At 44.0% G+C, this 26,542-nt stretch overlaps 1 protein-coding gene across 1 annotated transcript in view; it reads right to left on the reverse strand.

Moving 5' to 3' along the window:
* LOC126248771 (uncharacterized) overlaps nucleotides 1-24,880 on the reverse strand; it is a 573,063-nt gene extending 548,183 nt beyond the window's left edge. Inside the window, exon 1 of the mRNA XM_049950133.1 lies at nucleotides 24,766-24,880. Within this exon, the coding sequence (XP_049806090.1) occupies nucleotides 24,766-24,820 (55 nt within the window). The 5' untranslated portion in view covers nucleotides 24,821-24,880. The remainder of the gene's footprint in view (nucleotides 1-24,765) is intronic.
* Between the last annotated feature and the right edge of the window lie 1,662 nt (nucleotides 24,881-26,542).

Below are 26,542 nucleotides of genomic sequence, written 5' to 3' on the forward strand. Positions count from 1 at the left end.
ACTTATTCTATTCCCTACGGGGAAGTAGTAAAGAGCGTGGATTCCTTCATTAGACACACTTCAATTTGTGTAACAATGTAATGTTTATGTAACCTAAAAGAACATAGATTCCAACAGACATTTCTGTGTTTTACAGCCAACAGGTGAAAAATAATGAGCCGGTAAGAATTCAGTACCTCGTCTCTGAAATTGGTGGATCTTTCAGAACAGTGATAACGTATGTAGAACGACCTACATAAGTATTTCGGAGCTAATCACTTTGGCATCAGTGAAAGCAAAATAATCAAAAATGGTTCAAATGCCTCTGAGCACTATGGGACTTAACTTCTGAGGTCATCAGTCCCCTAGAACTTAGAACTACTTAAACCTAACTAACCTAAGGACGTCACACACATCCATGCCCGTGGCAGGATTCGAGCCTGCGACCGTAGCGGTCGCGCGGTTCCAAACTGAAGCGCCTAGAACCGCTCGGCCACACCGGCCGGCTAAAATAATCAGACACAACCACACTCTCACAGTTTTAAGAAGGAAAGAATATCCTCCCAATACAGTAATGAATCTATGTTCTGGTCTACGTAGAAACCGTTGTTTTTTCGGTGAATATCTATTTTATTATTTAGACTGAAAATTCATTACATACAATGACAATGTACCGTACCGAAACGCGAACCCAGACCTTCGATGTGAACGATACGGGCACTATACATTCAGCGACTCGCTACTTTGCATTTTCGAATGTCACTGTTGACCTCCACCTCTGCCTTTCGATAGTCCCTTTCGTGTCGCTTCATCGAGCACCAGCTTCCCTAAATGATTTATTGCGGCACTTACCGTCTCATTCGTGATCATTTGAGGGATCCTCGATCCAGGTCTTCATACTCTTTATTCCTGTACTCGCTGCTTCTCGAGCAATCACAACAGACTGTCGCCACCTAACTATAACATGATCGGCTGTAACGAAAGGCCGGCCGCGGTGGTCTAGCGGTTCTAGGCGCTCAGTCCGGAGCCACGCGATTGCTACGTGCCTCGGGCATGGATGTGTGTGATGTCCTTAGGTTAGTTAGGTTTAAGTAGTTCTAAATTCTAGGGGACTGATGACCACAGATGTTAAGTCCCTTAGTGCTCAGAGCCATTTTTCTTATGCATGCAAATCTACGAGAGTAAAGTGAGGCACACGAGATGCAAACAGTGTAACAAAAAGCTACCATAACAGTATGTGCAAAGAGGACTGTTGACGCAAGGTTTTAATGTCATAAAATTCCATGCTTCTGGGCTGTTATGTCCCATATTCGTTTCCCGACAGATGTCAGCCTGCAGAGTATTTCATATCTATGTGTGATCCATACGCTCGTAATCGTGTGCTGGGCCTACATTAAACCTAAAGTTTTCCGATATTGTGTAGCACACTTTGCAGGTGACATTATGTTGCTTGGATGATGATGATGTCCCATATTCCTCGAAGAGCGTAGGGGACGATGCGGGAGACCCGCACCGCCGTACTAGGCAAGGTCCTAGAGGAGGTGGTTTGCCATTGCCTTCCTCCGACCGTAATGGGGATGAAGGATGATGATGAAGACGACACAATAACACCCAGTCATCTCGAGGCAGGTGAAAATCCATGACCCCGCCGGGACTCGAACCCGGGACCCCGTGCTCGGGAAGCGAGAACGCTACCGCGAGACCACGAGCTGTGGACTATGTTGCTTACACAGCACCTGTTATTCAGTGATGTGGAACACAGATAACTTCTTACTATTGTCTCTCAATATTTGTTTATTATGCAGCATTGGCATATTCGTAACTTACGTTGCTGCTGGGAAACTCGATTAAGGCGAAGACTTTCTTCTTAGTATGTAACAATATTTATTAAACTTTTAATATTATGATACTCGCGTAAGAATGCGAGCAGAACAAATTAAGGAGAAAACAAAAACATTACAAATTTCCTTAGTCATACCACCCACTGACACCGAGAGCATTACAGGAACCTTTGACAGCGCTTTTTTAAAGCTGTACGCCACTCATGGAGTACTTCGTGTTTTTTATGTAAACTGAAACATTACATGACACGAGGCAAACAAACAAGTATCTGGGACAATTGTCTCCGATCACAGTTAACCGCTTTCAGAAGCAGAGTATTAGGCTCCCGTGATAGGGCGACCTAGGCGCCATTACTTAGTTGCGGTGCATAGAGGAGCAGCGCCATTGCGTCTGTTTTGAACGACAAATCGCATTCTTATTGTCACCGTAGTGAAAGCGTGCTGGCCTGTTCAAAACTGTGACAAATTAATATGAAAAACTTCGTAGGAAATGTACTCAGGCACAGTCCATATTGGTATACAGTTACTTCAAACGGCGATTGAATTGGCTCCTGAAATATCTAGCATGGCTCTAGGCTAGCTTTCTCATGTTATTTAAGAATATCCTTCATATTTACAAGGTTGCATAAACTGTCTTTTCTTAAGTTTCTATAGTGCTAACATTCTGAGGTCGTTTATCCGTTACAATACCGGTAACGGTGCTTTTTTTTTTCTCCTCCTCCATTGCGGCCGCATTACTTTCAACTAGCAGGCTCACATCTGGAGGTTTACCGTAGGCTTCCTTCGTAGGACATTTTAGGGCTACACACACACACACACACACACACACACACACACACACACACACATCTTGCGTCACTATAAGCTCATAAATCACAAGTATCCCAGCCTATAAGTTTGTTTACTAGTTCTAAGTCTAAACAATTCACGATCGTTAGGAAGACTAAGGCTTCCATATATTAATAGTGGTTCACTTTTCCAGTGATATGCTTCACCTCTTTCGTGGTTCACTTAGTGGAATAGCAAGGTATCAGTATCAAAGAGAAAGAAATACATTGGCATCCTAGACTATACCTTAGCTGTATAAGATTCAGCTTGTTTTCATTATTTGTCACTGTTACTGTTTTCCATTTTTTGAGAGGATATTAATTTCTATTCAGGTTACTCATCTAGTTCTCAAGAGCTATGGTTTCTGTCTTATATGTCTGATTCCGCTTCTGCGGCTTGTTCTTGTCACTTCTATTGACATTTCTTAATATTTCCCCTCCGCGTATTGATTGGGGTTAGTCAGAAAATAGCGTGACAGAGGCTGTTCTTTCTTAGACTGACTTCAGTATTCCCATATTGCGGGCTGGTCTTACCGAGGACACCGATTCCTGTGTTGAAGACTGATAGCCGTGCTACACCGAGGGAAACAACACTCCTTTTTTCATGGTTTCCACAAGCGAATTTTTGCCCTAATTTTCACATTTCTGTTTACAACAGAAATGACAGAGCTTAAGTTTTGGTTGAAGATTATTGGCCAACTTTTCCACGCGAATCAATCTTTTCTGATAGTGTGATGCACGAAGACTTCAAACTACCAACATACTATTAATTAATTGAGAAGGTCACAATAACATAAGTTCCAATAATTTAAAAGGAGTTCATAACGAGGAGTTTTACTGTTATAGAAAACGTTCACAAACACGCTTACAAGCTGTCATCCCAATGTAGATCTGATACTTTGCACTGAAAACAAACTCAAATATACTTGAGATAAGTGTATCAATTCATGATTTTTCATTTCAAATAATGTGGGAGCAACACTAAAACACTAAAAATAGCTTGATGAGCAATCATCGATAAGAGGACTAATTTTTTTCGTGACAAAATGCTAAAGCATTTGCACTCCAAACGTTTTCCAGGATTACGGTAATTTTTACTCCATTCCATTCGTCGAACAGACGCCCAAAACTATAGGCCTGTATCTCTTTTGTCCGTCAGTTGTAGAATTTTGGAATATGATCTATGCTCGCTTTTTATGTCATTTTCGGCGGTCGAAAATATCCTCTGTATCAACCATCATGGGTTACGAAAAGAACGATCATGTGAAACCCAGATCGCTCTGTTCGTCCACGCCGGCCGAAGTGGCCGCGCGGTTCTGGCGCTGCAGTCTGGAACCGCGAGACCGCTACGGTCACAGGTTCGAATCCTGCCTCGGGCATGGATGTGTGTGATGTCCTTAGGTTAGTTAGGTTTAACTAGTTCTAAGTTCTAGGGGACTAATGACCTCAGCAGTTGAGTCCCATAGTGCTCAGAGCCATTTGAACCATTTGTTCGTCCACGAGACCCAGAAGGCGGTAGATACCTGCCGTTTTCCTTCACTTCTGGGAGGCATTCGATACATTTCTGCAGATACATTCTAATGAGCAAAACACGAGGATACGGAACAGCAGACAAACTGTGTGATTGGATTGAAGAGTTTGTAGCAAACAGAGTAAAGCATGTCATTGTGAACGGAGAGCAGTCTTCAGACAGAAAAGTAACTTCGGGCACGCCCCAGGGGAGTGTTATAGAATCATATTGCTTTTCACAATATATATAAATGACCTTGTGGATAACATCTGAAGTTGCACGAGGCTTTTCGCAGACGTTGCTGTTGTATACAGAGAAGTCGCAACGCTACAAAATTCTAGCGACGGGGGGTAGGGGGGGGGGGGGTTGTCAACTGGCCCTCAACATGAACAAATGTAGCATATTGCGAATACATAAACAGAAAGAATCCATTATTACACTACTGGCCATTAAAATTGATACACCACGAAGATGACGTGCTACATATGCGAAATTTAATCGACAGGAAGAAGATGCTGTGATATGCAAATCATTAGCTTTTCAGAGCATACACACAAGGTTGGCGCCAGTGGCGACACCTACAACGTGCTCACATGAGGAAAGTCTCCAACCGATTTCTCATACACAAACAGCAGTTGACCAGTGTTGCCTGGTGAAACGTTGTTGTGATGCCTCGTGTAAGGAGGGGATGTGCGTACCATCACGTTTCCGACTTTGATAAAGGTCGGATTGTAGCCTATCGCGTTTGCGGTTTATCGTATCGCGACACTGCTGCTCACGTTGGTCGAGATCCAATGACTGTTAGCAGAATATGGAATAAGTGGGTTCAGGAGAGTAATATGGAACGCCGTGCTGGATCCCAACGGCCTCGTATCACTAGCAGTCAAGATGACAGGCATCTTATCCGCATGACTATAACGGATCGTGCAGCCACGTCTCGATCCCTGAGTCAACGGATGGGCACGTCTGCAAGACAACATCTCCACGAACAGTTCGACGCCGTTTGCAGCAGCATGGGCTATGAGCTCGGAGACCATGGCTGCGGTTACCCTTGACGCGGCATCACAGACAGGAGCGCTTGCGATGGTGTACTCAACGACGAACCTGGATGCACGAATGGCAAAACATCATTTTTCCGGATGAATCCAGGTTCTGTTTACAGCATCATGATGGTCGCATCCGTGTTTGGCGACATCGCGGTGAACGCACACTGGAAACGTGTATTCGTCATCGCCATACTGGCGTATCACCCTGCGTGAGGGTATGGGGTGCCATTGGTTACACGTCTCGGTCACCTCTTGTTCGCATTGACGGCACTTTGAACACTGGACGTTACATTTTAGATGTGTTACGACCCGTGGCTCTACCCTTCGTTCGATCCCTGCGAAACCCTACATTTCAGCAGGATAATGCACGACCGCATGTTGCAGGTCCTCTACTGGCCTTTTTGTATACAGAACATGTTCGACTGCTGCCATGGCCAGCACATTCTCAAGATCTCTCACCAATTGAAAACGTCTGGTCAGTTGTGGCCGAGCAACTGGCTCGTCACAACACGCCAGTCACTACTCTTGATGAACTGTGGTATCGTGTTGAAGCTGCATTGGCAGCTGTACCTGTACAAGCCATCCAAGCTCTGTTTGACTCAATGCCCAGGCGTACCAAGGCCGTTATTACGGCCAGGGGTGGTTGTTCTGGGTACTGATTTCTCTGGATCTATGCACCCAAATTGCGTGAAAATGTAATCACATGTCAGATCTAGTATAATATATTTATCCAGTGAAAACCCGTTTATCATCTGCATTCCTTCTTGGTGTAGCAATTTTAATGGCCAGTAGTGTATATGATTACACGATTACATAACAATCACAAGATGCAGTTACTTCCATAAAACATCTAGAATTATGTATACGGAGCGATGTGAGGCGGAATGATCACATAAAACTAACTGCGCGTAAGGCATATACCAGCCTGAGATTTATTGGAAGAATCTTCAGAGAATGTAGTCCATCAACAAAGGAAACATCTTACTAAACACTCGTTCGACCAATACTTGAACATTGCCCGTGAGTATGGGATCCGTACCAGACAGACCTGATAGAGGAAATAGAGGAGATCCGAAAAAGAGCATCGCGTTTCGTTATATGTTCTTTCAGTAAGCACGAAAGCGTCAAAAATGTGATCAACGAACCCCAGTGACAGATGTTGGAAGAGAAGTATACTGCAGCACGTTATGGTTTATTGTTAAAGTTCCGAGAGCGTGCCTTCCTAGAAGAGTTAGCAAATATATTGCTTCCTCCTACGTATACCTCGCAAAAAAGCCATGAAGATAAAACTAGAGAAATTCTCAAGTCCACAAGGAGGCTTACCGGTAATCGTTTTTTTCTGCGAACTATTAGCGACTCGAACAGGAAAGGGGGGAAGTGACAGCGGTACACTGAGTCCCCTCCGTCACACACCGTAATGTGGCTTGTGGAATACAGACGTAGATGTACATCCAGGTCCGTTTAGCACAAGCAGTTAATATTTTTGCACAATAACTCATATGTCGCGATGCACAAAATTTCTTCCTACAAGCACGGGTTTTACACCGTGCTGCGCAGGAGCAGGTGACGCCGCTGCTGAGTGTCACGTTGGCGCACTGGTGTCTACATCTCGCAGCTCTGAGCCACAATTCTGGAAATTACTCTTCAAACACCGAAAACTGCACGTCGTCACCCAGTCGGCTGAATGCCCAGCTTCCCAGTTCGCTCCCGTTTCATAAAGCTTCGCTCTTCCCTTGTTCGCCTCATAAGGATGGCCTTGTGCGGAAAGCTGGTCCCGGAACATACATTCCTCGCCGCATGCAATAGCATATTTTTTCAAGTCGACTGTAATTGTTCCACAAAAGTGCGGAAGGGTCAATGCCAATGAGAGAGTATAGTTTGTCAACGGGCAGCCTGTCGCTATCTCACGTTTTCGTCGACGGTAACGTCCATCTTACTTGCGCACGAGGAAACCTGGAGCAGTATTCTCAGCAGCAGTTACAAAAAGGGCAATTTTTTAAGTTATGAGAGAACGTGGCTCTGTTGCCTACGTTCTACTAGTGAGCTTTGTCATAAAGTTATTACTAGAGGAGAGCTTAGCAGTATAATTTCAGCAGTGGGAAGGAAGGATGAAGGAAGGAAGGAATGAAAATAAGGGTTCAGATGAAATAAACGATGGGGAAAGAGAGGGAAAATATGGGTGGGATTTAGTGACTTCACACGCACAGGAGATTGTGTTAATGCAATGGCGAAATTTGAAGATTTATACCAGACCGGGACTGAACCCAGAGCTTCGCTTCTTCAGAAGGCTTGTCTTAACCGCCTCGGATATCTCGACAAGATCGGCGTCCCATACAATCCAAATGCTCAATTTACCGCACCTGACATGCAGCGTCTCTCGTCCATTAACTGCCTGTTCGTAAATTGTTGATTCCCTGATAACCGTATGGCATTGATGGCTGAGATTCCCCACCTGGGAAAGTTCGATCGCCGAGATGCAAGTCTTTTCAGTTGACGCCACACTGAGGTACTTGCGTGTCGATGATGAGGAGGACAACACAACACTCAGTCCCCGAGCGGAGAAAATCTCCGAGCTGACCGGGAATCGAACTCGGGCCCGCTGAATAGCAGCAGACGCGCTGACCACTCAGCTAATGGGGCGAACTAATAAAATATATAAATTAAGTTTTAACGTCCCGTAGACGACGAGGTAATTTGAGATGGAACACAGGATCCAAATGGTGAAGGATACTAAGGAAATCGGCCCTGCCCTTCCAAATGAACCACCCTGTCCCGAATACAATTCTACTATCTTAGCTTGCACAGTGTGGTTTTACAGTCAAGATGCGGTGAAAGGTCACTTCAAGGTATTTCGGTGTCGACCAGTGTTGCAGCAGTTCGCCTCGTCATTACAGATTTAACTCTGCCTTGCCTCCTTGTTCTTAAGATGGAATACTTTAAATTGTGTCTTGCCACTCCGGAAATAACTTGACGCCAACAGGGTCTGTTTCAAGTAAGTGTCTTCCAGAAATAAATTGCATGTAAAACCATGTGAACTGACAGATAATGTCTTTTCCCTGTACTAATAATGTCGTGTGACTAGGGCCTCCCGTCGGGTAGACCGTTCGCCGGGTGCAAGTCTTTCGATTTGACGCCACTTCGGTGAATTGCGCGTCGATGGGGATGAAATGATGATGATTAGGACAACACGACACCCAGTCCCTGAGCGGAGAAAATCTCCGACCCAGTCGGGAATCGAACCCGGACCCTTAGGATTGACATTCTGTCGCGCTGACTACTCAGCTACCGGGAGCGGACTTCCCTGTACTGAAGAATGAGCTGAAGAACACAGATATACACTGAGAATTAGTCGCATGCTTATACACATTTCTTTTACTTCCAGTCGTCCCTTTTATCGCCTCTATAGATATTTACTCGTCCATCTGCAACGTCCTTGTTCGTTTTATTACAACTGCTTAACTCAAGACATATGAGTAAGCATTCTAGATGTGCCATGTAACTCATATTAATGGACTAGGCTCTTGACATGAAGTTGGGTGCCTCGGAAAGATATGGAGGAACGAATTTTTAGCTTCATTTTGTCGCCGATGCAATAGGAGTAGTCTCGAAGACGTACATAGTTTCTGATCACCAGACTGTGCACCAAAGCCTTGTGCTACATTCCAAACCTTTCGGGTAGAGACTATCTTTTTCTAGAGGAGTAGTCTTCTGATGTTACCTATGAACGCGGACGTGAAAGAAAGGGAGTTTTTAACACCCTGAATGGCTATATACTATACTTGAAATGTGCTCAGCAGACTCATTTATACTGTATAACGGTATGTTATAGATAACCAGTAAAACACCGATTCTTTGAAGACTCTAGTTCCCATGTGTAAAACAGCCTCAAACATCTGATTACTTTACGAATGAGTTAATGTGTTAAATATTTGACGTCAAGCACGTAAGTGACAAAAAGTTTATGAAAAGTTTGAAATAATGCTTAAAGTTCGTTTGACGTCGCTAAACGCTCTCCTTACGAAACACCGGATGAATATGATCTGGGTAATTAGCTCTCCTTTTTAAGCAAAAGCTAGGCCTTAATGCATCTCAGTGTTTATGACGTCGTATCTCCTTAAATGTATGTCATCAAATGATATAATTTTGCTGTCACATTCAATGATACATGTAGATACTCTCTGCGAAGTAAGCTGCGAATAGAGTTCGTAGTGAAAACGTAAAGTAAAGCGACATGCCTTATGTTAAAGTTTCACTGCGCGCTATTACAATCAGAAACTAGTTTGTCACACATCTAAATGTCTATGGCGTCATATCTCTTGAAATATGTGTTGTACAATGGCATAATTTTGCAGGTTAAATCAGTAGTATTACGCGGATACTTTCTGCAAATTGTGTTGCGAATAGGTAAAGAAGCAATAAATCAAATAGTCACGTCTGCTGCAAAGTTTAGTTTTCTGGATGAACAGCGAAAATGTAGTAAGCGATGAATATTTTTCGTTTCATCATTTTGTGAAGGGCGGGGGTAGCCAGAAAAAGTATAGTTAACGTTTGAATTTATGTATAAGTTGTTAAGTGCTCCAATTCTCAAAACGCTGGATGAATGAAGTCCGGATACTTGCGCCGGCAGTTACGCTGAAAGACAAACACATAGTTACTAACTGTACTACTTGTGTTATTGTCTTCCCATGCCCGGGTTCCCGGGTTCGATTCCCGGCGGGGTCAGGGATTTTCTCTGCCTCGTGATGGCTGGGTGTTGTGTGCTGTCCTTAGGTTAGTTAGGTTTAAGTAGTTCTAAGTTCTAGGGGACTTATGACCACAGCAGTTGAGTCCCATAGTGCTCAGAGCCATTTGAACCATTTGTGTTATTGTCCTAAACTTTTAACGAGTAAATTATGACAGCATTTTAAACTTTTTAATTCGGTCAATAATTACTCGAAATGTTGATGGTAAAATTTTTGTTGCCCCTCGAAGTCGTTAGATTGGCAAGTTGCAATTGAATATCGTTCTGGGTCCAGTTGGAAGAGAGGGAGTAGCAATTACGACAATAGGGGCGGCCTCCTGTTACTGCTGAACTCCGCTTTAACGTTATCTTAGTAAGTGTCGCACTTACAGTTTACATGACTCAAACTTCTCTTTTTGTACGAATACTTTAGTACACTCCCACTCATTCCTCCTCCACCCTTCTTCTTCTTCTACTTCTTCTTCCCCTTTGCATCCATTGAATTTACTAGAACCACGTTTTAATAACTTGTCTCGCTATTCTTCGGAGGCTTATAATTGTGTTTCTCTGAAATTTACAGTCATAACTCCCCTTAATCTGTCTACTACAAATGTTGAAAAATGTTTGAGCAGTTTGTCCTTGAATAGTACATTCCTATCCCGACTGTTATTGCGTTTCACTGCTGTGTGCTGGTATAGTGTGTTCATCAAAAGCTAGAGGGCGATTAGTTATTCACTCTTCCGACACAAAGCACAGAGTTTCGCAAGTCGTGGCTATAGGACCAAATACTAAGAGTACTTACAGGGTGACAATTATTGAACTATGTGAAAAAAACGTAACTTAGTTACAAACTACGGCGTCCACACACTTTCAAATGTTCAAATGTGTGTGAAATCTTATGGGACTTAACTACTAAGGTCATCAGTCCCTAAGCTTACACACTACTTAACCTAAATTATCCACACAGCCATGCCCGAGGGAGGACTCGAACCTCCGACTGGTCCAGCCGCACAGTCCATGACTGCAGCGCCCGAGACCGCTCGGCTAATCCCGCGCGGTCCACACACTTTATTCAGCATATAAATGTCATTACAAATATTCGGATTTAAGTTATGACACGTTCAATATGCCTCCCATCATTAGTAATGATGTGGCGCATACGAATAGCGAAATTCTGCATTACCCGCTGAAGTGTCGGAAAATAGATTCTGTCGAGGACCTCCTCAATGGCTGTTTTCAGCCCAGCAATGGCTTTGGGGTTATAGCTGCACACTTTGTTTTTAATATAGTCCCACAAAAAGGAATTGCATGTGTTCAGATACGGAGAATATGGCGGCCAATCGAGGCCCATGTCAGTGGTCTCTGGGTACCTCAGAGTCGGAATGTAGTCCCCGAAGTGCTCCTCCAGGACATTGCACATCACACGGTCACCCGTTGAGGATGAAGAGACTTCTCGATCACGAAATGCGGATTCTCAGTCCCCAAAATACGCCAATTTTGCTTATTGACGAACCCATTCAAATAAAAGTAAGCTTCGTCGTTAAAGCAAACCATACATGCGCATACTAATTCCCGTCGTGCACAGAGGCCGACCGTGCAGTTTCAACGTCCTAACGCAAACGTGTTCAGAAGTTATGACGATTTTATTTTATATAATTCATTAATTGTCACCCTGTCGGTTGATGACCAGAAGTTATGAATAATCAAAAAGAAAGTAGCAGTGAGCAGTCATTGTAAATGACTCTCAACATTTCGTCACAAACCGAAATTGTGCAATGTTGGTAGTTTGAATTCCTTCCCGCTGTTGACGAAGAACCGGCCGGTGTGGCCAAGCGGTTCTAGGCACTTCAGTCTGTAACCGCGCGACCGCTATCGTCGCAGGTTCGAATCCTGCCTCGGGCATGGATGTGTGTGATGTCCTTAGGTTAGTTAGGTGTAAGTAGTTCAAAGTTATAGGGGACTGGTGACCTCAGATGATAAGTCTCATAGTGCTCAGAGCCATTTTTTGACGAAGACTGGGCAGTAGTTGTACCAAAGCATAGCGGACCGCGACACGAGACCAGTTTAACAGTAGGAACATTAGGCTTTCAGAGATGTGTGTGACTTCAGAGTGAGGTGAAAAGAACAGACCTTGAACATAACGAGTTTGGTCCTTGCCAAACAGGATTCCCGGGAAGTGTGACTCTCCTGCTTTCATCTCAAGAAGTCTGCAGCGGAAAGTCTTCGTTTGCTATTGGAAGTGTATGGAGGACGGGCTCGGTCGGAAACAAAGCGTAGAGACTGGTTTCATCGATTCAAAGACAACGATTTTGAGGGGAGTGACAAAATGTGCGCCGGTTGGTGTGGTGTTATATGAGGTGTTGCAACCTGGTCAGACGGTGAATGCTAGACGCTACGAAGGACAATTACTCAGTTTGAAAGGCAAACTTGCAGACAAACGCCCACAGTATGCTCAGAAACATGGCGAAGCCATTATTTTTCATGACAATGTCAAGCCACATGTTGCAAACCGCGTAAAGGGCATTTTGTAGGGACTTCGATGGGATGTCTTACCTCGTCACTCATATTCAAGAGACATCTCCCCTTCCGATTACCATTTTTTTCGGTCCATGCAGTATGACCTTCCTGAAAAAATTTCAGTCTTTCAGCGATGTCGAAAACAGGCTCCATCAGTGGATCGCCTCAAAAAATCCTGCACTTTTTATTGTGGAATCTATTTGCTACCCGAAAAGTGATAAGAGGTTATAGCTGCCGAAGGACATTACTTTCAGTAAATTATCTCACGCCATTCTGCTAAAATGAGCATATGTTTCCCGCTCAACAAATATCAAGAATTAATTCAAGCACCCAATAGTTACAGGCAAGAGACACTTCTAGCTACAGATAAGGAAGTCATTTAAAGGTAAGTGCTTTATACCATTAATGTTTCAATGGCATTTGCACTTTCGATGTCAGCAATTTGTGGTCCAATATAGATCTTCGTCAGGCATGTGATAGACTTCTACCAGAGTTCTGGAACAGCCTCACAGAGAGCCTGCCCTAGGCCTAACAAGCATGTGTGACAGCTACAGGCCATCGTATATCCTATTAAGTTTTGCTATTGCGAAAACGTTTTACCAATTTGTTGTTTTTTATAAAAAGTATATCTTCTGTTTCAATAACTATTGCGTGTTTTGGACGCTGTTTGAGGCAAACATCTTCTGATGGAGATTTTCTCTGTTGTGTAACGCTCCCGGCATCCAATTCAGGACATGTAATGTCATTTCATGTTTACGTTTAGCTTTTAAAACTGGTGTGGTTACCTAAATTGGTCACTTCCGTTTCTACTGATAACGTGTATCGGTTTACAACAAGCCCTGAAGATGAGTACATCACTTCTCTGTGCGTTTGTTTTCTGTAATTTTCTTCTCTTCTTCAGTGTAATATGATTAATACCTCACTGTAACCGTTTGTGTTCTTAATGAAGGTAGCAGTCGCTTTTGATGTGCTCATTTGCAGCACCAATATTCTTAATGAGAGCTCGACTTAGAATCTACAATAAAACGTGAATGTTCTAGGTTTTCACAGTGCAGTAGAATTCAGTTACCTTTTTCGCCATTACAGCACTGCTTGTAAATAACGCAGAGTAGAGTCAAATGTATAGCTATGGTTTAATAGCACGAAACAAGAATCATTTGTGCCGAACACACAGAAAACTTGTTGGTTACAATTCAGCCATAAAAAGTAGGTAAATGATTATTTCATTTCCTATTTAGTAACGACGATAAAGATACAAGTGTTTCCGTGATATGTGCTGAGATGTTTTCCGTTAACTAGAATTGATACGTTTACAAACTGTCCTATTTTTATCGCTCTCAAGTCGTCTTTGCTGTGAACTGGTCCGCTTACAAATCTATTTGTTCTGCTCTATAGGTATTGTAAACTTTGAGATACGGATCCGAGGAATGCTTTACTGATTTTTAATATAATTTCTGTGGCTTTCCTGGTCGGAGGGAAACCTACAAGGATTTCTTCATACAAAGCAATAAGAAACTATTCATATTAAACCTGTAATAGTCGACTAGAAGCAAACTAACTACATAGCTCAACAACTGAAATGCTGGATTTGTATTTGGTAAGCTTCAAATCCATGTTACAACGCCCTGATTTACGTTTTCTGTGCTTTAGCTAAATTACATCAGTGAAGTGTTTCGAATTGCGTCCAGGGATCGTAAAAATTATGTGGTACTGATGTCTACAAGCATAATCCGCAAATTTACATACGGTGCATGGCGGAGAATATCTTGTCCTACCGCTAGCCATTCCGCCACGCGGAGTGGTTACGCGGTTAGAAGCGCCATGTCACAGATTGAGCGGCCCCTCCCGCCGGAGGTTCGAGTCCTCCCTCGGACATGGGTCTGTGTGTTGTTCTTAGAGTAAGTTAGTTTAAGTAGTGCTTAAGTCTAGGGATCTATGACCTCAGCAGTTTGGTCCCTTAGTAATTCACACACACACACACACACACACACACTAGCCATTCCCTTTACTGTTCTACTCCCGCACGGTGCGAGGGAAAAACGACTGTCTATGTGCCACCGTACGAGCCGAAATTTATCTTACCTTGTCTTCGCACTGTTTAGGCGAGATGTATGTTGGTGGTAGTAGAACCGTTCTGCAGTCAGTTCCAAATGCCTTTTCTCTAAACTTTCTCAAAAGTCTTTCGTGAAAAGAACGTCGTCTTCCCTCCAGATTTTCCCATTTGAGTTCATGGAGTATTTCCGTAATACTCGCGTATTGCTCGAACCTACCGGTAACAAATCTAGCAGCACGACTCTGAATTATTTCAAAGTCTTCCTTTAACCCGATCTGTAGTGGAACCCAGACACTCGAACAGTACTCAAGAATGGGTCGCGCAACTGTTTTATACGCGGTCTCCCTCACAAATGAGCCACATTTTCCCAAAATTCTCCCAGTTAACCGAAGTCGACCATTCGCCATAGCCGATGTCATGTGCTCGTTCCATTTTATATTACGTTTCAATGTAGCGTCTAGATATTTAATCGAAGTGACTGTGTCAAGCAGCACACCACTAATATTTCATTCGAAAATTACTGCATTCTTTTACCTACTCATCTACTTCAACGTACATGCCACTACATTTCATTTAGAGTAAGATGACATTCATAACACCAAATAGAAAATCGATCTAAGTCATCCTGTAGCTTCCTACATTCATTCAACGGTGACGCTTTCCCACACACTATAGTGTCATCAGCAAATAGTCGCCAATTTCTACTCACACTATCCGTCAGATCGTTTTTGTTTACAGAGAACAAGAACGGTCATGTCACATTTCTCTGGGGCGCTCCTGACGATACTCTTTTCTCTGATGAAAAGTCGCCGTCCAGGGCAATATAATGGGTTCTGTTACTTAAAGTCGTCGAGCCACACACATATCTGAGAACCCAGTCCGTATGTACGAACCTACATTGACAGTCTGCATTGGGGCACTGTGTCAAACGCTTTCCGGAGATCTAGAAAAATTGAATCCACTTGTTGTCAATCATCCGTGGTTCGCAGAATATCGTGCAAAAAAAGGGCAGCCTTCAGCATAACCACGATTTTAGGCAATGTTACACGCATTAGTGAATTCAAACAGTTGTCGACTACATCAAAAATGGTTCAAATGGCTCTGAGCACTATGGGACTCAACTGCTGTGGTCATAAGTCCCCTAGAACTTAGAACTACTTAAACCTAACTAACCTAAGGACAGCACACAACACCCAGCCATCACGAGGCAGAGAAAATCCCTGACCCCGCCGGGAATCGAACCCGGGAACCCGGGCGCGACTACATCAGTACTATCAGAATCACATGTATAAAAACACATGATAATCACAACACTCGTAGTTAAGCCCTTTATCTGGAAGGTATCTAAAATCAAAGTGAGGCAGTGAACGTTGTAAGCAATGCGGAAGTCCCACATTCCTGTTCTGGGAAAGGTCGTGCAGATGGATTGCCATTGCTGATCTGGTACGAACCGTCAGTTGTGTATGTGTACCGTGAGGATGATGAGATGAGTTCTAATGTAGTATTGCAGTGTCTGATCTGCTTTGTTAAGAATGAGTTTTGAATTACGCCATATGCCATATTCCTCTCTAATATCGACAAGGGACTCCTTGAGTTTAATCAGCTGTACCATATGCCGTCTCATTAAGCAGATTTCCCCCATGCCGAGCGCCTCTACATTACTGTAAGTTATCTGTATCGGCTAGCGAGATGAGCTAGCAAGGTGTTAATTACCTCAGTTCTTAGTTTACTGTAAGGATTGTTGATCTAAGGGCCATGGCTACTATTACAAAGGTTTTCCCGTTAAGGCGAAATAAATATATGGTCAACTCTCTCTCTCTCTCTCTCTCTCTCTCTCTCTCTCTCACACACACACACACACACACACACACACACACACACACAAAGAAAAATATAAACTGGTCAATTTTCTGGTAGCACAGTGAATCACAAGGAGAGCCGGTCGCCCAACACGTTACGGAATATTTCTCTTTTAAGAAGTCACTAATGGAGTAAAATAATAAGCCGCATGTGAGTTGGTTTCACGTAACTCACAGTTGATGAAATAGATTACAGTAAAAACAGTATTGCTGTCAACTAAAAGGATTTGTTGTTACCAGAAAGGTTCTGTGACACCGCAGTAAGGGAACTAGTGTTTTCACCATAACCAGGTCATCTCTTATCGTTACTAATGGCTTGTTTATCACATTACATAGGAGCAATATCGGTCTGCCAGTTTTTGTGACGGAACAGGAAGAACGCCTCCGACAGTATAATGAGTAGCAACTACGTTTCCAAGGCACTCGGGTTAACTGCCCATTGTCTGACATAACACGTAACCTGAGCACCGTCTTCATACACTTCCCCACACGTTAAGGAGAAGGCCAGACTCTTTCTCCATTTACGTGACAATATTACAAGAGGGGCGAAACTGAAGTTCCTACGTTCAGATAAAGGGTTTACAAGATCCACAGAGAGATAGCTCAGGCTGTTTCCACCAAGCCGATTTTAAGGTGGCGTTGTGACGCGAGGAGGCATTCGGCCAAAGAAATTCATGCCAGATCGCGTGATGCGTGAGTGCTCCCTGTGTTGCGGCCATGCAACTAACGTACTAAAGAAAATAAAAGACTGTGACAACAAAACGGACGCTTGGTGAGAGTTCTGCAACTTTCTCCTAATTATAACGGATTACTGGCAAGCGCAACAGGCGCGCGTTTCAAATACATCGGCAGATTTTAAACGATTCTTGAGACCAGATACTTCTTTCGTTTTCGAAGAACTTTGAAGAAGGCTATTTTTAATAGTCTTCCTTCTTTCATTGTCCTCCACCTTGTTAGCTTCAACAGTTTTTTGGGCTGCTTTCTAGCTCCAATAGCGTACGTGTTGAGCCTTTGGTGACGTATCAAGGAAGACTCTTACTGCGTACAGATGTTTGGTGTCAGCTGATAGATTTCGATGATGACACGCACAGGGAACTTTCTGGTACCACTCCGCTACGCTTCCGCTGTCTACGTGTATCACATAAGCAATATTCATAACTTTAGGTAATTCCCTTTTTCTACAACATATACGTTATTGGCGTAGTTTCTACTTAACACACGAAAATTAAAATTTATTTTGCACGCTTCTTACGACTTGTGCCATCAAAGGATGGGGCAGGATTATTAAGTAACTGTCCGCGGCTCTTGGTCTTGCGGTAGCGTTCCCGGGTTCGATTCCCGGCGGGGTCAGGGATTTTCTCTGCCTCGAGATGACTGGGTGTTGTGTGTATTTCATCCTCATTCACTCGCAAGTCGCCGTAGTGGCGTTAAGGAACTTGTGGAGCGGCGGCCGAACCGCCCCGCGAGGGGTCTCCTGGCCACCAATGCCATACGCTCATTATTCATTATTATTATTAAGTAACTCATTTATGTTAACTTATGTGTATAAATTTTCAACCAATAGGGTGAGCACCGAGAGGGATGGCACAATGGTAAGACAAGAAACTTGTATTCGAGAGGTCGACACTTCAAATCGCCGTCTGGCCCAACAGGTTTAGGTTTTCCGTTATTTCTATAAACTGCTTAGCCTTAATGAGTTTATGGAAACAACGTAAAACCTAAATCTGTCGAGCCAGACGGTAATTTGAAGTGTCAACCTCCGGAATACACGCGGGCGGTTCGTTGCGCATCATTCTCCAATCCGAGCTTCTGCTCATTCTCTGATGATGTCGCCATAGACAAAACATTAAACTCTGGTCTTCCTTCCGCAAGGGTGAGTGATACCGATAAACATAACTTTTACGTAGTTTACCACACCAGTTCCAGCGTTATGCTCAACCGATTCAAGAGTCTCCCTCAGATACAGGATCTGTGCCATCTCTCATCAAATCTGTTACTGTGTTCCAATCCCTAGGGGAGGTATATTTCGTGCTTCTTGAAGAGTTTATTACTTTATTTAGCGACTTGTGTCTTTCCTATGCTATTCATAAAAAGGTACCCATAGATCTAAAAATGTAAGTATGTATGTATGTTCCACATCTCTTCGTAAACCACTGGATCGATTTTGACTAAACATGGCACACATATTACTTGCTGTCTGGAATGAATCTCTGTGGGGGTAAGAACCATCTACCTTTCAAAGGGGTGGAGGTGGAAAAGTACTGTAGCTCATGACGTGCAAATAGTCAGACTTTATTGATACATTATTTGAGAATGAAAGCACTTAGTGACTTGCAACGAATCTTACACACGACTTCAAACAGCAAAGAAAATTATTCTCGCTGACAACCTAGACAAAATTACGAAGGAAAAAAAGTTTATCGCTTAGTACATTTTTACTGCTGTTGCAGTAAAAATGCCGCATCAGAAATGACGTTTTAATTTATTACTTCTTTACTATAAACTCCATTCACAACACGTTTCGCAGACATTAGTCACATATGCCACTGAATTTAACATTGTACTGCTGTTGCAGTAAAAATGCCGCATCAGAAATGACGTTTTAATTTATTACTTCTTTACTATAAACTCCATTCACAACACGTTTCGCAGACATTAGTCACATATGCCACTGAATTTAACATTGTACGACATATATTTCATATCTTCTGAAATATATGTCGTACAATGTTAAATGCTGAGATGCGTAAAAAACTGGCGTATCGTGCATGACGTTTAAATTTTGTTACCGCTTTGCTACTAACTCTGTTCGCAGCATATTTCGCAGACAGTAGTCACATACACTGCCGAATGCAGCTACAAAATTATACTATTGCACGACTCATATTTCAGGAGATACATCATAAACATTGAACTGCGAAAACGAAACTACAGGGCGAAATTCGCTAGAGATACAGGTGAAATATGTGTGCAGATATTTGTGAAATATATTAAATATATGTAAAATATGTGACATATGCGTATGTGGACAAAGCCGAAGATAAAAATTTCCTCCTAAAACATTGGATCGATTGCGGCCACTCTTGGTACACATATTACTCGTTATCTGCAAAGAAATACTGTGGAGATAAGAACTAGCAACCTCGTTATGGAGTGGGGGTGATAAGGCGGAGAGAGAACGGTGGGAAGAAGAGAGGAACAGAGAAAGAGGGGGAAGAACGAGATGTAAGTACCTATGGGGGAGGAGGAGTTGGACAGAGAGAGAGGAAGGAGGAACTAACTGGATAGAGAAAGGGAAGAGGGGGGGGGGGGGGAGATACACAGAGAGGTGTTGGAAGATGCGATAGATTGAGAGAGTGAGGAGGAGGAGGTGGACAGAGAGAGTAATTGGACGGAGAAAGGGAAGAGGAGATGGGCATAGAGAGAGAGGCGAAGGTGATGGACTGAAAAAGGGGGACGAAGAGACAGATAGAAAGAGGCAGAGGAGGAGATGGACATAGAGAGGGGGAGTAAGCAATGGACAGAGAGAGGGGCAGGAGGAGATGCAGGTGGTCAGAAGAAGATAGAGGGGGCAAGAGGAGATGGATAGAGAAGGAAGACCTACAGTCTCATCGACATTTAGGTTATTTATAACGAAATGTAAGTTCAGACTGGAAAAGGATGGAGCCTGGGGTCGGTAGTGGCCTTTTAGAAGAAACCATCATGGCATTCGTTGGTAGTTTCTTATGGAGACCACGGAAAACTTAAATCGAATTTACTGGACGGAGACAAACTCCGCTGCTTCCGTTGACGATAGTGGTTTCTTAACAATTTTTGCGCCTCGTATGTTCGATAAGAGATCTACAAGGAGATAGTGGTGGAAACAGTAGCGAGCCACTTCGCTTTAGAAATCGTAGACGAAATGCGGTGGACATCTAATAATACTAGACACGGGCGATACATCCTGTTCCATAATTTAGCCGGCCGGAGTGGCCGTTGGTTCTAGGCGCTACACTCTCGAGCCGAGCGTCCGATACGGTCGCAGGTTCGAATCCTGCCTCGGGCATGGATGTGTGTGATGTCCTTAGGTTAGTTAGGTTTAATTAGTTCTAAGTTCTAGGCGACTGATGACCTCAGAAGTTAACTCACATCGTGCTCAGAGTCATTTGTTCCATAATTTAAGTTGTTCAAGAACCAAGCGACCATGAGGACGTGATAAAGCGTTCCACGTGTTATACGTGAACACTGTTGTAATATTCTTGTTAAACGTACGAGACTGCAACAGCATGTGTTCTTATTAAAATATCTTTTCAGCTAATCATGACTAAACACAAAACATGAAACGCATTGCGACATGATAGATAAGAAAAGAGCGACTTGCCAATTAGGAATATTCAACTTAGTGCAAGTAAGCTTGAATGATATCACACAGAATTCCATTCGAATGTTAATTTTCCCCACAAAACTTGCAAAAGAAGAAGATTGGGGGTTAATGGCCTGATATAGGATGCATTAGCTAGGATGCAGGAACATGGAACGCGAAATTATTCGTCACTTTTTCATCATGGAATTGGTCTAAGGTGGTTTAGAGAACACAAGGAAAAGAACAAGCATAATGATGTCATGGAAATGAGGAATTCCTTTTCGCACTAACGTGTACAATGAATAAAACATTTCATCATTTTACACGGTCCCATTACCTCAGGAAGTAGCTAATGAGACATATAAGTAAACTCGTATCTAATTAATGCTCCCGACCATGGAGAATGTAAAGGTAAATTTTCTATTAGCAACGAATCCTTTTTCACGTAGAGTTTAATAAGTCAGTAACATCATCCTCAAGATCAGGAAAACGGTTTTATGGCTTTTTATGCATCAGTAGTGGAAGTAATCATATGCAATTCGATTGAACAACAACAACAAAAATATTCATCTAGTATATTTCGTGGAAAACGTGGAGAAATGTAGCAAATATTGAGAGATGCGAGTCGTTGAGTGATCCTTGAGATGGCAATGGAGGAGGGGGAGAGCCGACGTTATTCTGTGGCCTTGGCTCGCACTACTCGGACCTTGTTTTTTCAATAAACTTGCAGAACATTTGCAGAAATAAAAGGGTTGCACCATGCAATAGTTTTAAAAGAGAAATAAATAAATTGTCGGAAAGCCAGGAATATGCGCATAAAGCTGTTTGGTTGGTCGGTTGGTTGTTAGGAGAAGGAGACCAGACAGCGTGGTCATCGGTCTCATCGGATTAGGGAAGGATGGGGAAGGAAGTCGGCCGTGCCCTTTCAGAGGAACCATCCCGGCATTTGCCTGGAGTGCTTTAGGGAAATCACGGAAAACCTAAATCAGGATGGCCGGACGCGGGATTGAACCGTCGTCCTCCCGAATGCGAGTCCAGTGTCTAACCACTGCGCCACCTCGCTCGGTCATAAAGCTGTTTCGTGCAAGCTGGAGCTTACAAAAATGTAAGAAGCGAAAAGCTAGAAAATAAATTTACTAGGCGAAAGTGGCTATTTTCATTGAGTAATCTTAGATAATGGGAATTTTCGAAACATAGCAAAACATCTTCGCTGTGGGAACCATAATTTTTTTTTGTTTGTTTACAGGTGGCAGTGAAGAAGGAAAAAGAAAGAAAAATTTCTCATCACTCTCTGGAAGCTAACTCATTGAAAACTACGAAAGTATTTTCAAAAAGACCCTTCTTCATGTACATAACTAGTATCAGCGCCATAAACGTCGTGAAGTTGTTCCTGCCCACAGAAATAAGACTTTGTATTCATTTCACATTCTTTCTGACGCTTAAAGTCCGATGTTATCATATAATACAGTCAATGGCAGCAAGATTTCTCTACGAGCCATAAATCGGATATGACCTGTGCCACTGCGACACAGTCTGTGGCCATTTTATGACTGAGCGTGCCGACTAACGGTATCTTCTGTCTCGTGTGGTCCACCAACTCGCAGGTGTGTTACACACCTCTGCATCAGTCCAGGGGCGGAAGGAGAAATACGTCGATCGTCACCGCCAACGAGATATCGTGTTTGCTAAGTCAACATCGCTTACGTAAACTAAACAGACATTTTCAAGTAAGCGCTGACTTTTCAGAAAAGGGCCTCCCTTTTTAAGAAGATACAGGGAGCTAATACTGTCCAGTAGCTGCATTATCCGGGGAACTGTTTTTCCATGACGCTACGTTTCTATGGTTAAGTGATTTAAAAGGTGAAAGTATATAACATCTATGTGTGAAACACACCAGGTTTGTTAACATAGTGAAAGTAGTGCACATTACTTCCTTGCCCTAAGGACGACTACGGATCTAACTCATTTTTGGCTACAGAATAAACACACTGTCCAATAAGTTTGTTGGGTAACACCAGCGGAAACAGTGTATTGTCTTTAAATAACTCACTTTATAAATTCCTTACGTAACAAGAAGAAACGGATTTGACGCCTAATGAATGACTACACGAGGAGCGACATTGACTACATGGCGACACGAGAGTCTGTTGAGAATTCAGACGAAGCACTAAAAGCTGTTCCGTTAAGTAGGTGGGCGCAGAATGGGAGGCGGATGCAAGTAAGAAAGAGATATTGTTCCAGAACCGTAAGATCACACACCGTGTGTACAGGAATAGGCACGTTGGCGTCTGAAATCAATATGGCCGCGCACGATCGAGCACTGAAACCAACGTGTCCGAAGCGTCGGACGCTCGGCCACGAGATCGTTTACTTGCGACCAGAAGCCTGCGTAAGGGCCGTGATGGACACGAACGCATTTTAACATCTAAATGTAAGCAGCCTGAGCTAAGCAGTAAGTAATGCTTTAGAACAGCTTGAAATTGCGAAGCTGCTTGAGGTTAAAAGCATGAAACTACAGAATGTCTCGACTGAGAGAGCGAAAGATTTGAGAATCCTAGTCTCGACAGGTCTTTTGCAAGATAAATACTGCATATTAGCAGTGCCACTAGAAGCAAAACTACTGGTACATTACCACTGACTCTGAAGCTGTACCGCCGTTTTAACATAATAATTTAGAATGTTGGACCAAGCCATTCTTTCCAACACGCTGCTTTCAGCAAGAATGATTTTAAAAACTGTTTAATTCGAGAAACAACAATGACTGAAATCGCTAGCACTGAATGTGGCGCCTAGTACATATTCAGTATTAAAATTTGGAAAAAAATTATTGAACTGTGCAGCGTAAACGCGTGTTTTTCATTGAAAGAAGCAGCATTTCAAATTCTATGGGTTATAACTTCTGATTACTGAAAAGAAGAGCAAGGCAAAGTAATTTACGGCCATTATTAGACGTATCAAATAATCCAGCATAAAATGTGTAATGGTATTGATCTCTGGACACTCTACGATAGTGGCGGTAGCAGAAAAGGGGCGTGAGATATGGCTACAGACCGTGGTATTCTCTGACCGACATCATACCATCTAGCAACACATTATCCGAATTACCGGTTGTTTATAGTTGCCAAGGGTTACATAAGCAGCTCTAGCGAACAGAGATGACCTAGGACAGGTAAACAACTTAACGACGCGAAGGAAACGCTGGCGGAGGTTAGTCCATCACGACGCCTCGCGTTAAATCCATTATAGCTTCCTAACGCACTGTAAACGTCTACAAATTGGAACTGAACCTAACCACAAAAATGCCACATGCACAGCCGTCGGTCTCTGTACGTCGTACGGTAACCGTGCCAAAGGACAGAAGCAGTAAAATATCTGCGGACGGCTGTTCACGATGCACCGGAGCGCAGCCACAGTGGCGTCAGAGGTTTGCTCTTCAAACGCCCTCTGCGCTTATGCTGGAAACGTGATACACATTCCGAAGACTAGAGCAGCGTTCTCTTCAGCGTCGTACCCGGAAGACGAACGCGTGTTACCGAACTGCAGCCTCAGTTTATCACGGACACGCGAAAGGGTTTCTTACGCGATTTCGATTAGAGAAAATTGGTCCGTCTCTTGGGACTCGAAGAGAGACAGAGTTGAAAACATGCCGCGTGGTCGCACAACATTCTAAGACTGTTGTAGAAGAGGAAACTGAAATACGAAGAGCGTCCTCAAGTAAGAGTCTCGTAGGCCAGGAATCCTTCGTGCTCGCCAGGAAGAGGAATCCCAACCTTCGATCCGCATGTCGGGGTCAGTACGGTGTGTAAAGTGAGTGCAGCGGCCAGAGTCGAGCACGGAAGCTAGTGCGAGAAAAGGATCGGAGAGACGAGGTGATTGATTGCGGCAGTGGCGGCGACACTGATCGCGGGACGCGTTACGTAAGCGGCAGGTAAAGCGGCGCGCCGTTACACAACGGGGGACGGACCGGAGTCGGCGCGGACGGCGTTTTCGGAAGGAGGCGGGTGTCGGACGTCGGGTGTCGGGCCGCGGACCACCGGAAGGTGGTGATCGATAGAGGCGCGCGCTACTCACCGCAGATGGGGAGCACCCTCCAGCGCGTCTTCCGCTTGTTGCCCTTCTTGCCCATGGGCCTGCCGGCATGCTCGTGCGCGCGGGGCGGAGGCTGCGGCGCGTCTGGTGCGCGCCGGCGGCGGCGGCGGCGGCGGCGGCGCCAGCGCAGCGCAGTCACATGGCCGCGGCCGCCGCTCCGCGCACGCGCACACCACCCGCTGGCGCCGACGCCCCCCCGTGCAATTTCAGCGCCGCTTCCCGCTTCCCGCTCAATTCTTTTGGCCATGCGCCATGCAGCGCGGACACCGTCTCTTCTTGCAAGCGCCCAGACGCTCCGTCGCCACACCGTCCGCGACTCCGCCGCCGGGCCTCCCTCTGACGAGTCCTACGCGGCAACCACTGCACGCCATCCCCGCGGCACTGCCTTCTCGTCTCTCCTCAGCCGTGTAAAGTCGGCTTTACATTTGTGCTCTGCGAACTACTTTACGGTGTGCTTGTTCTGTGTAAGGTACACATCTCACCTGTGCCATACAGGGTGTCTCACAAGGGGAAGTCCTCAGACACGGCCAACCGATTCGGCTCAGATTTGGCTGGTCGCTTGTGTACAACCTAAAACGAAGGAATCTAAGACATTTGGGTCAACACCCCCGCGTCTTTGAGAAAATCACCCCTAAAGGTTATGACGAGCGATCGACTCAAAGTTGGCCGGATCGGTAGATAATTGTAAATAGAGCATTTTTCATCACCAGGTATGTGGTCCGAAAACGCATACTTTTCCAGAAATTGAGGTAAGAAACTTTTACAACTGCTGCGTCTGTACCCACATGGTCAACGCTTTTCGCCGACAGCACCGATAGCGCAACGGCCAAGGTAACTGGCTGCGAATCTCGAAGAAACGTAGTGGATGTTATTCTTTTGGTTTGTATTTCTCCATATCTCAATTGACAGGGATAGGAGGATTAATACGGTCAGTAAATCAACAAGGAATGATAATAAGGTGGGCATGTAAATTTGTCAAACCTCTTGGGATAGTAAACAACTAAAATGTTACTCCAGGTCACTTTACAATGGCTCTTCCGGTCACTGTTACGTGTCCTCACTTTTCTTCGAACAACTAGATGGATGGTACTTTCCATATAAGCATTCGAAACAAATATACTCACGGTACCAAGAGCATCTAATGAATGCAATCAATCTTTCGACATCTACACTGTTGCTTCCCTATGAGATGACGAAGAGGCAACCGGGACAACATAACTCTCCCCGCGTGCATTCTGTCCCGTGCCTCGCTGTAAATCTGCGATCCCTCGTGAGGAAGTCGCAGCGCTTATACTCGGAGTTGTTTTCATGTGACTAGTTTAATACTTTACTAACGGTGTTTGGGAAACTAGTTTGCCTACCTTATTATTATTGTAGTGGACTGACAAGGCAGCCAGTCCACAGTGACGGGTAACCGAAAGGCACGCGTACACACACGCCGACTGGCGTTAAGTCTGAAACAGGATACGTGATGAAAGCTATAAAGAAAAGAACGGAGCTTCTCGTATACTTAACTTTAATTCATTGTGGTACATTTCTCTTGATAATACAAGTGAGATTCTCTCCAGATATGGTTAATGCCCTTGCTAGGTCGTAGCCATGGACTTAGCTGAAGGCTATTCTAACTGTCTCTCGGCAATTGAGAGAAAGGCTTCGTACGTGTAGTCGCTAGCAATGTCGTCCATACAAATGGGGCGAGTGCTAGTAAGTCTCTCGAGACCTGCCGTGTGGTGGCGCTCGATCTGCGATCCTGACAGTG

The sequence above is a fragment of the Schistocerca nitens genome, chromosome 3, assembly GCF_023898315.1.
Source record: "Schistocerca nitens isolate TAMUIC-IGC-003100 chromosome 3, iqSchNite1.1, whole genome shotgun sequence".
Classification (NCBI taxonomy): domain Eukaryota; kingdom Metazoa; phylum Arthropoda; class Insecta; order Orthoptera; family Acrididae; genus Schistocerca; species Schistocerca nitens.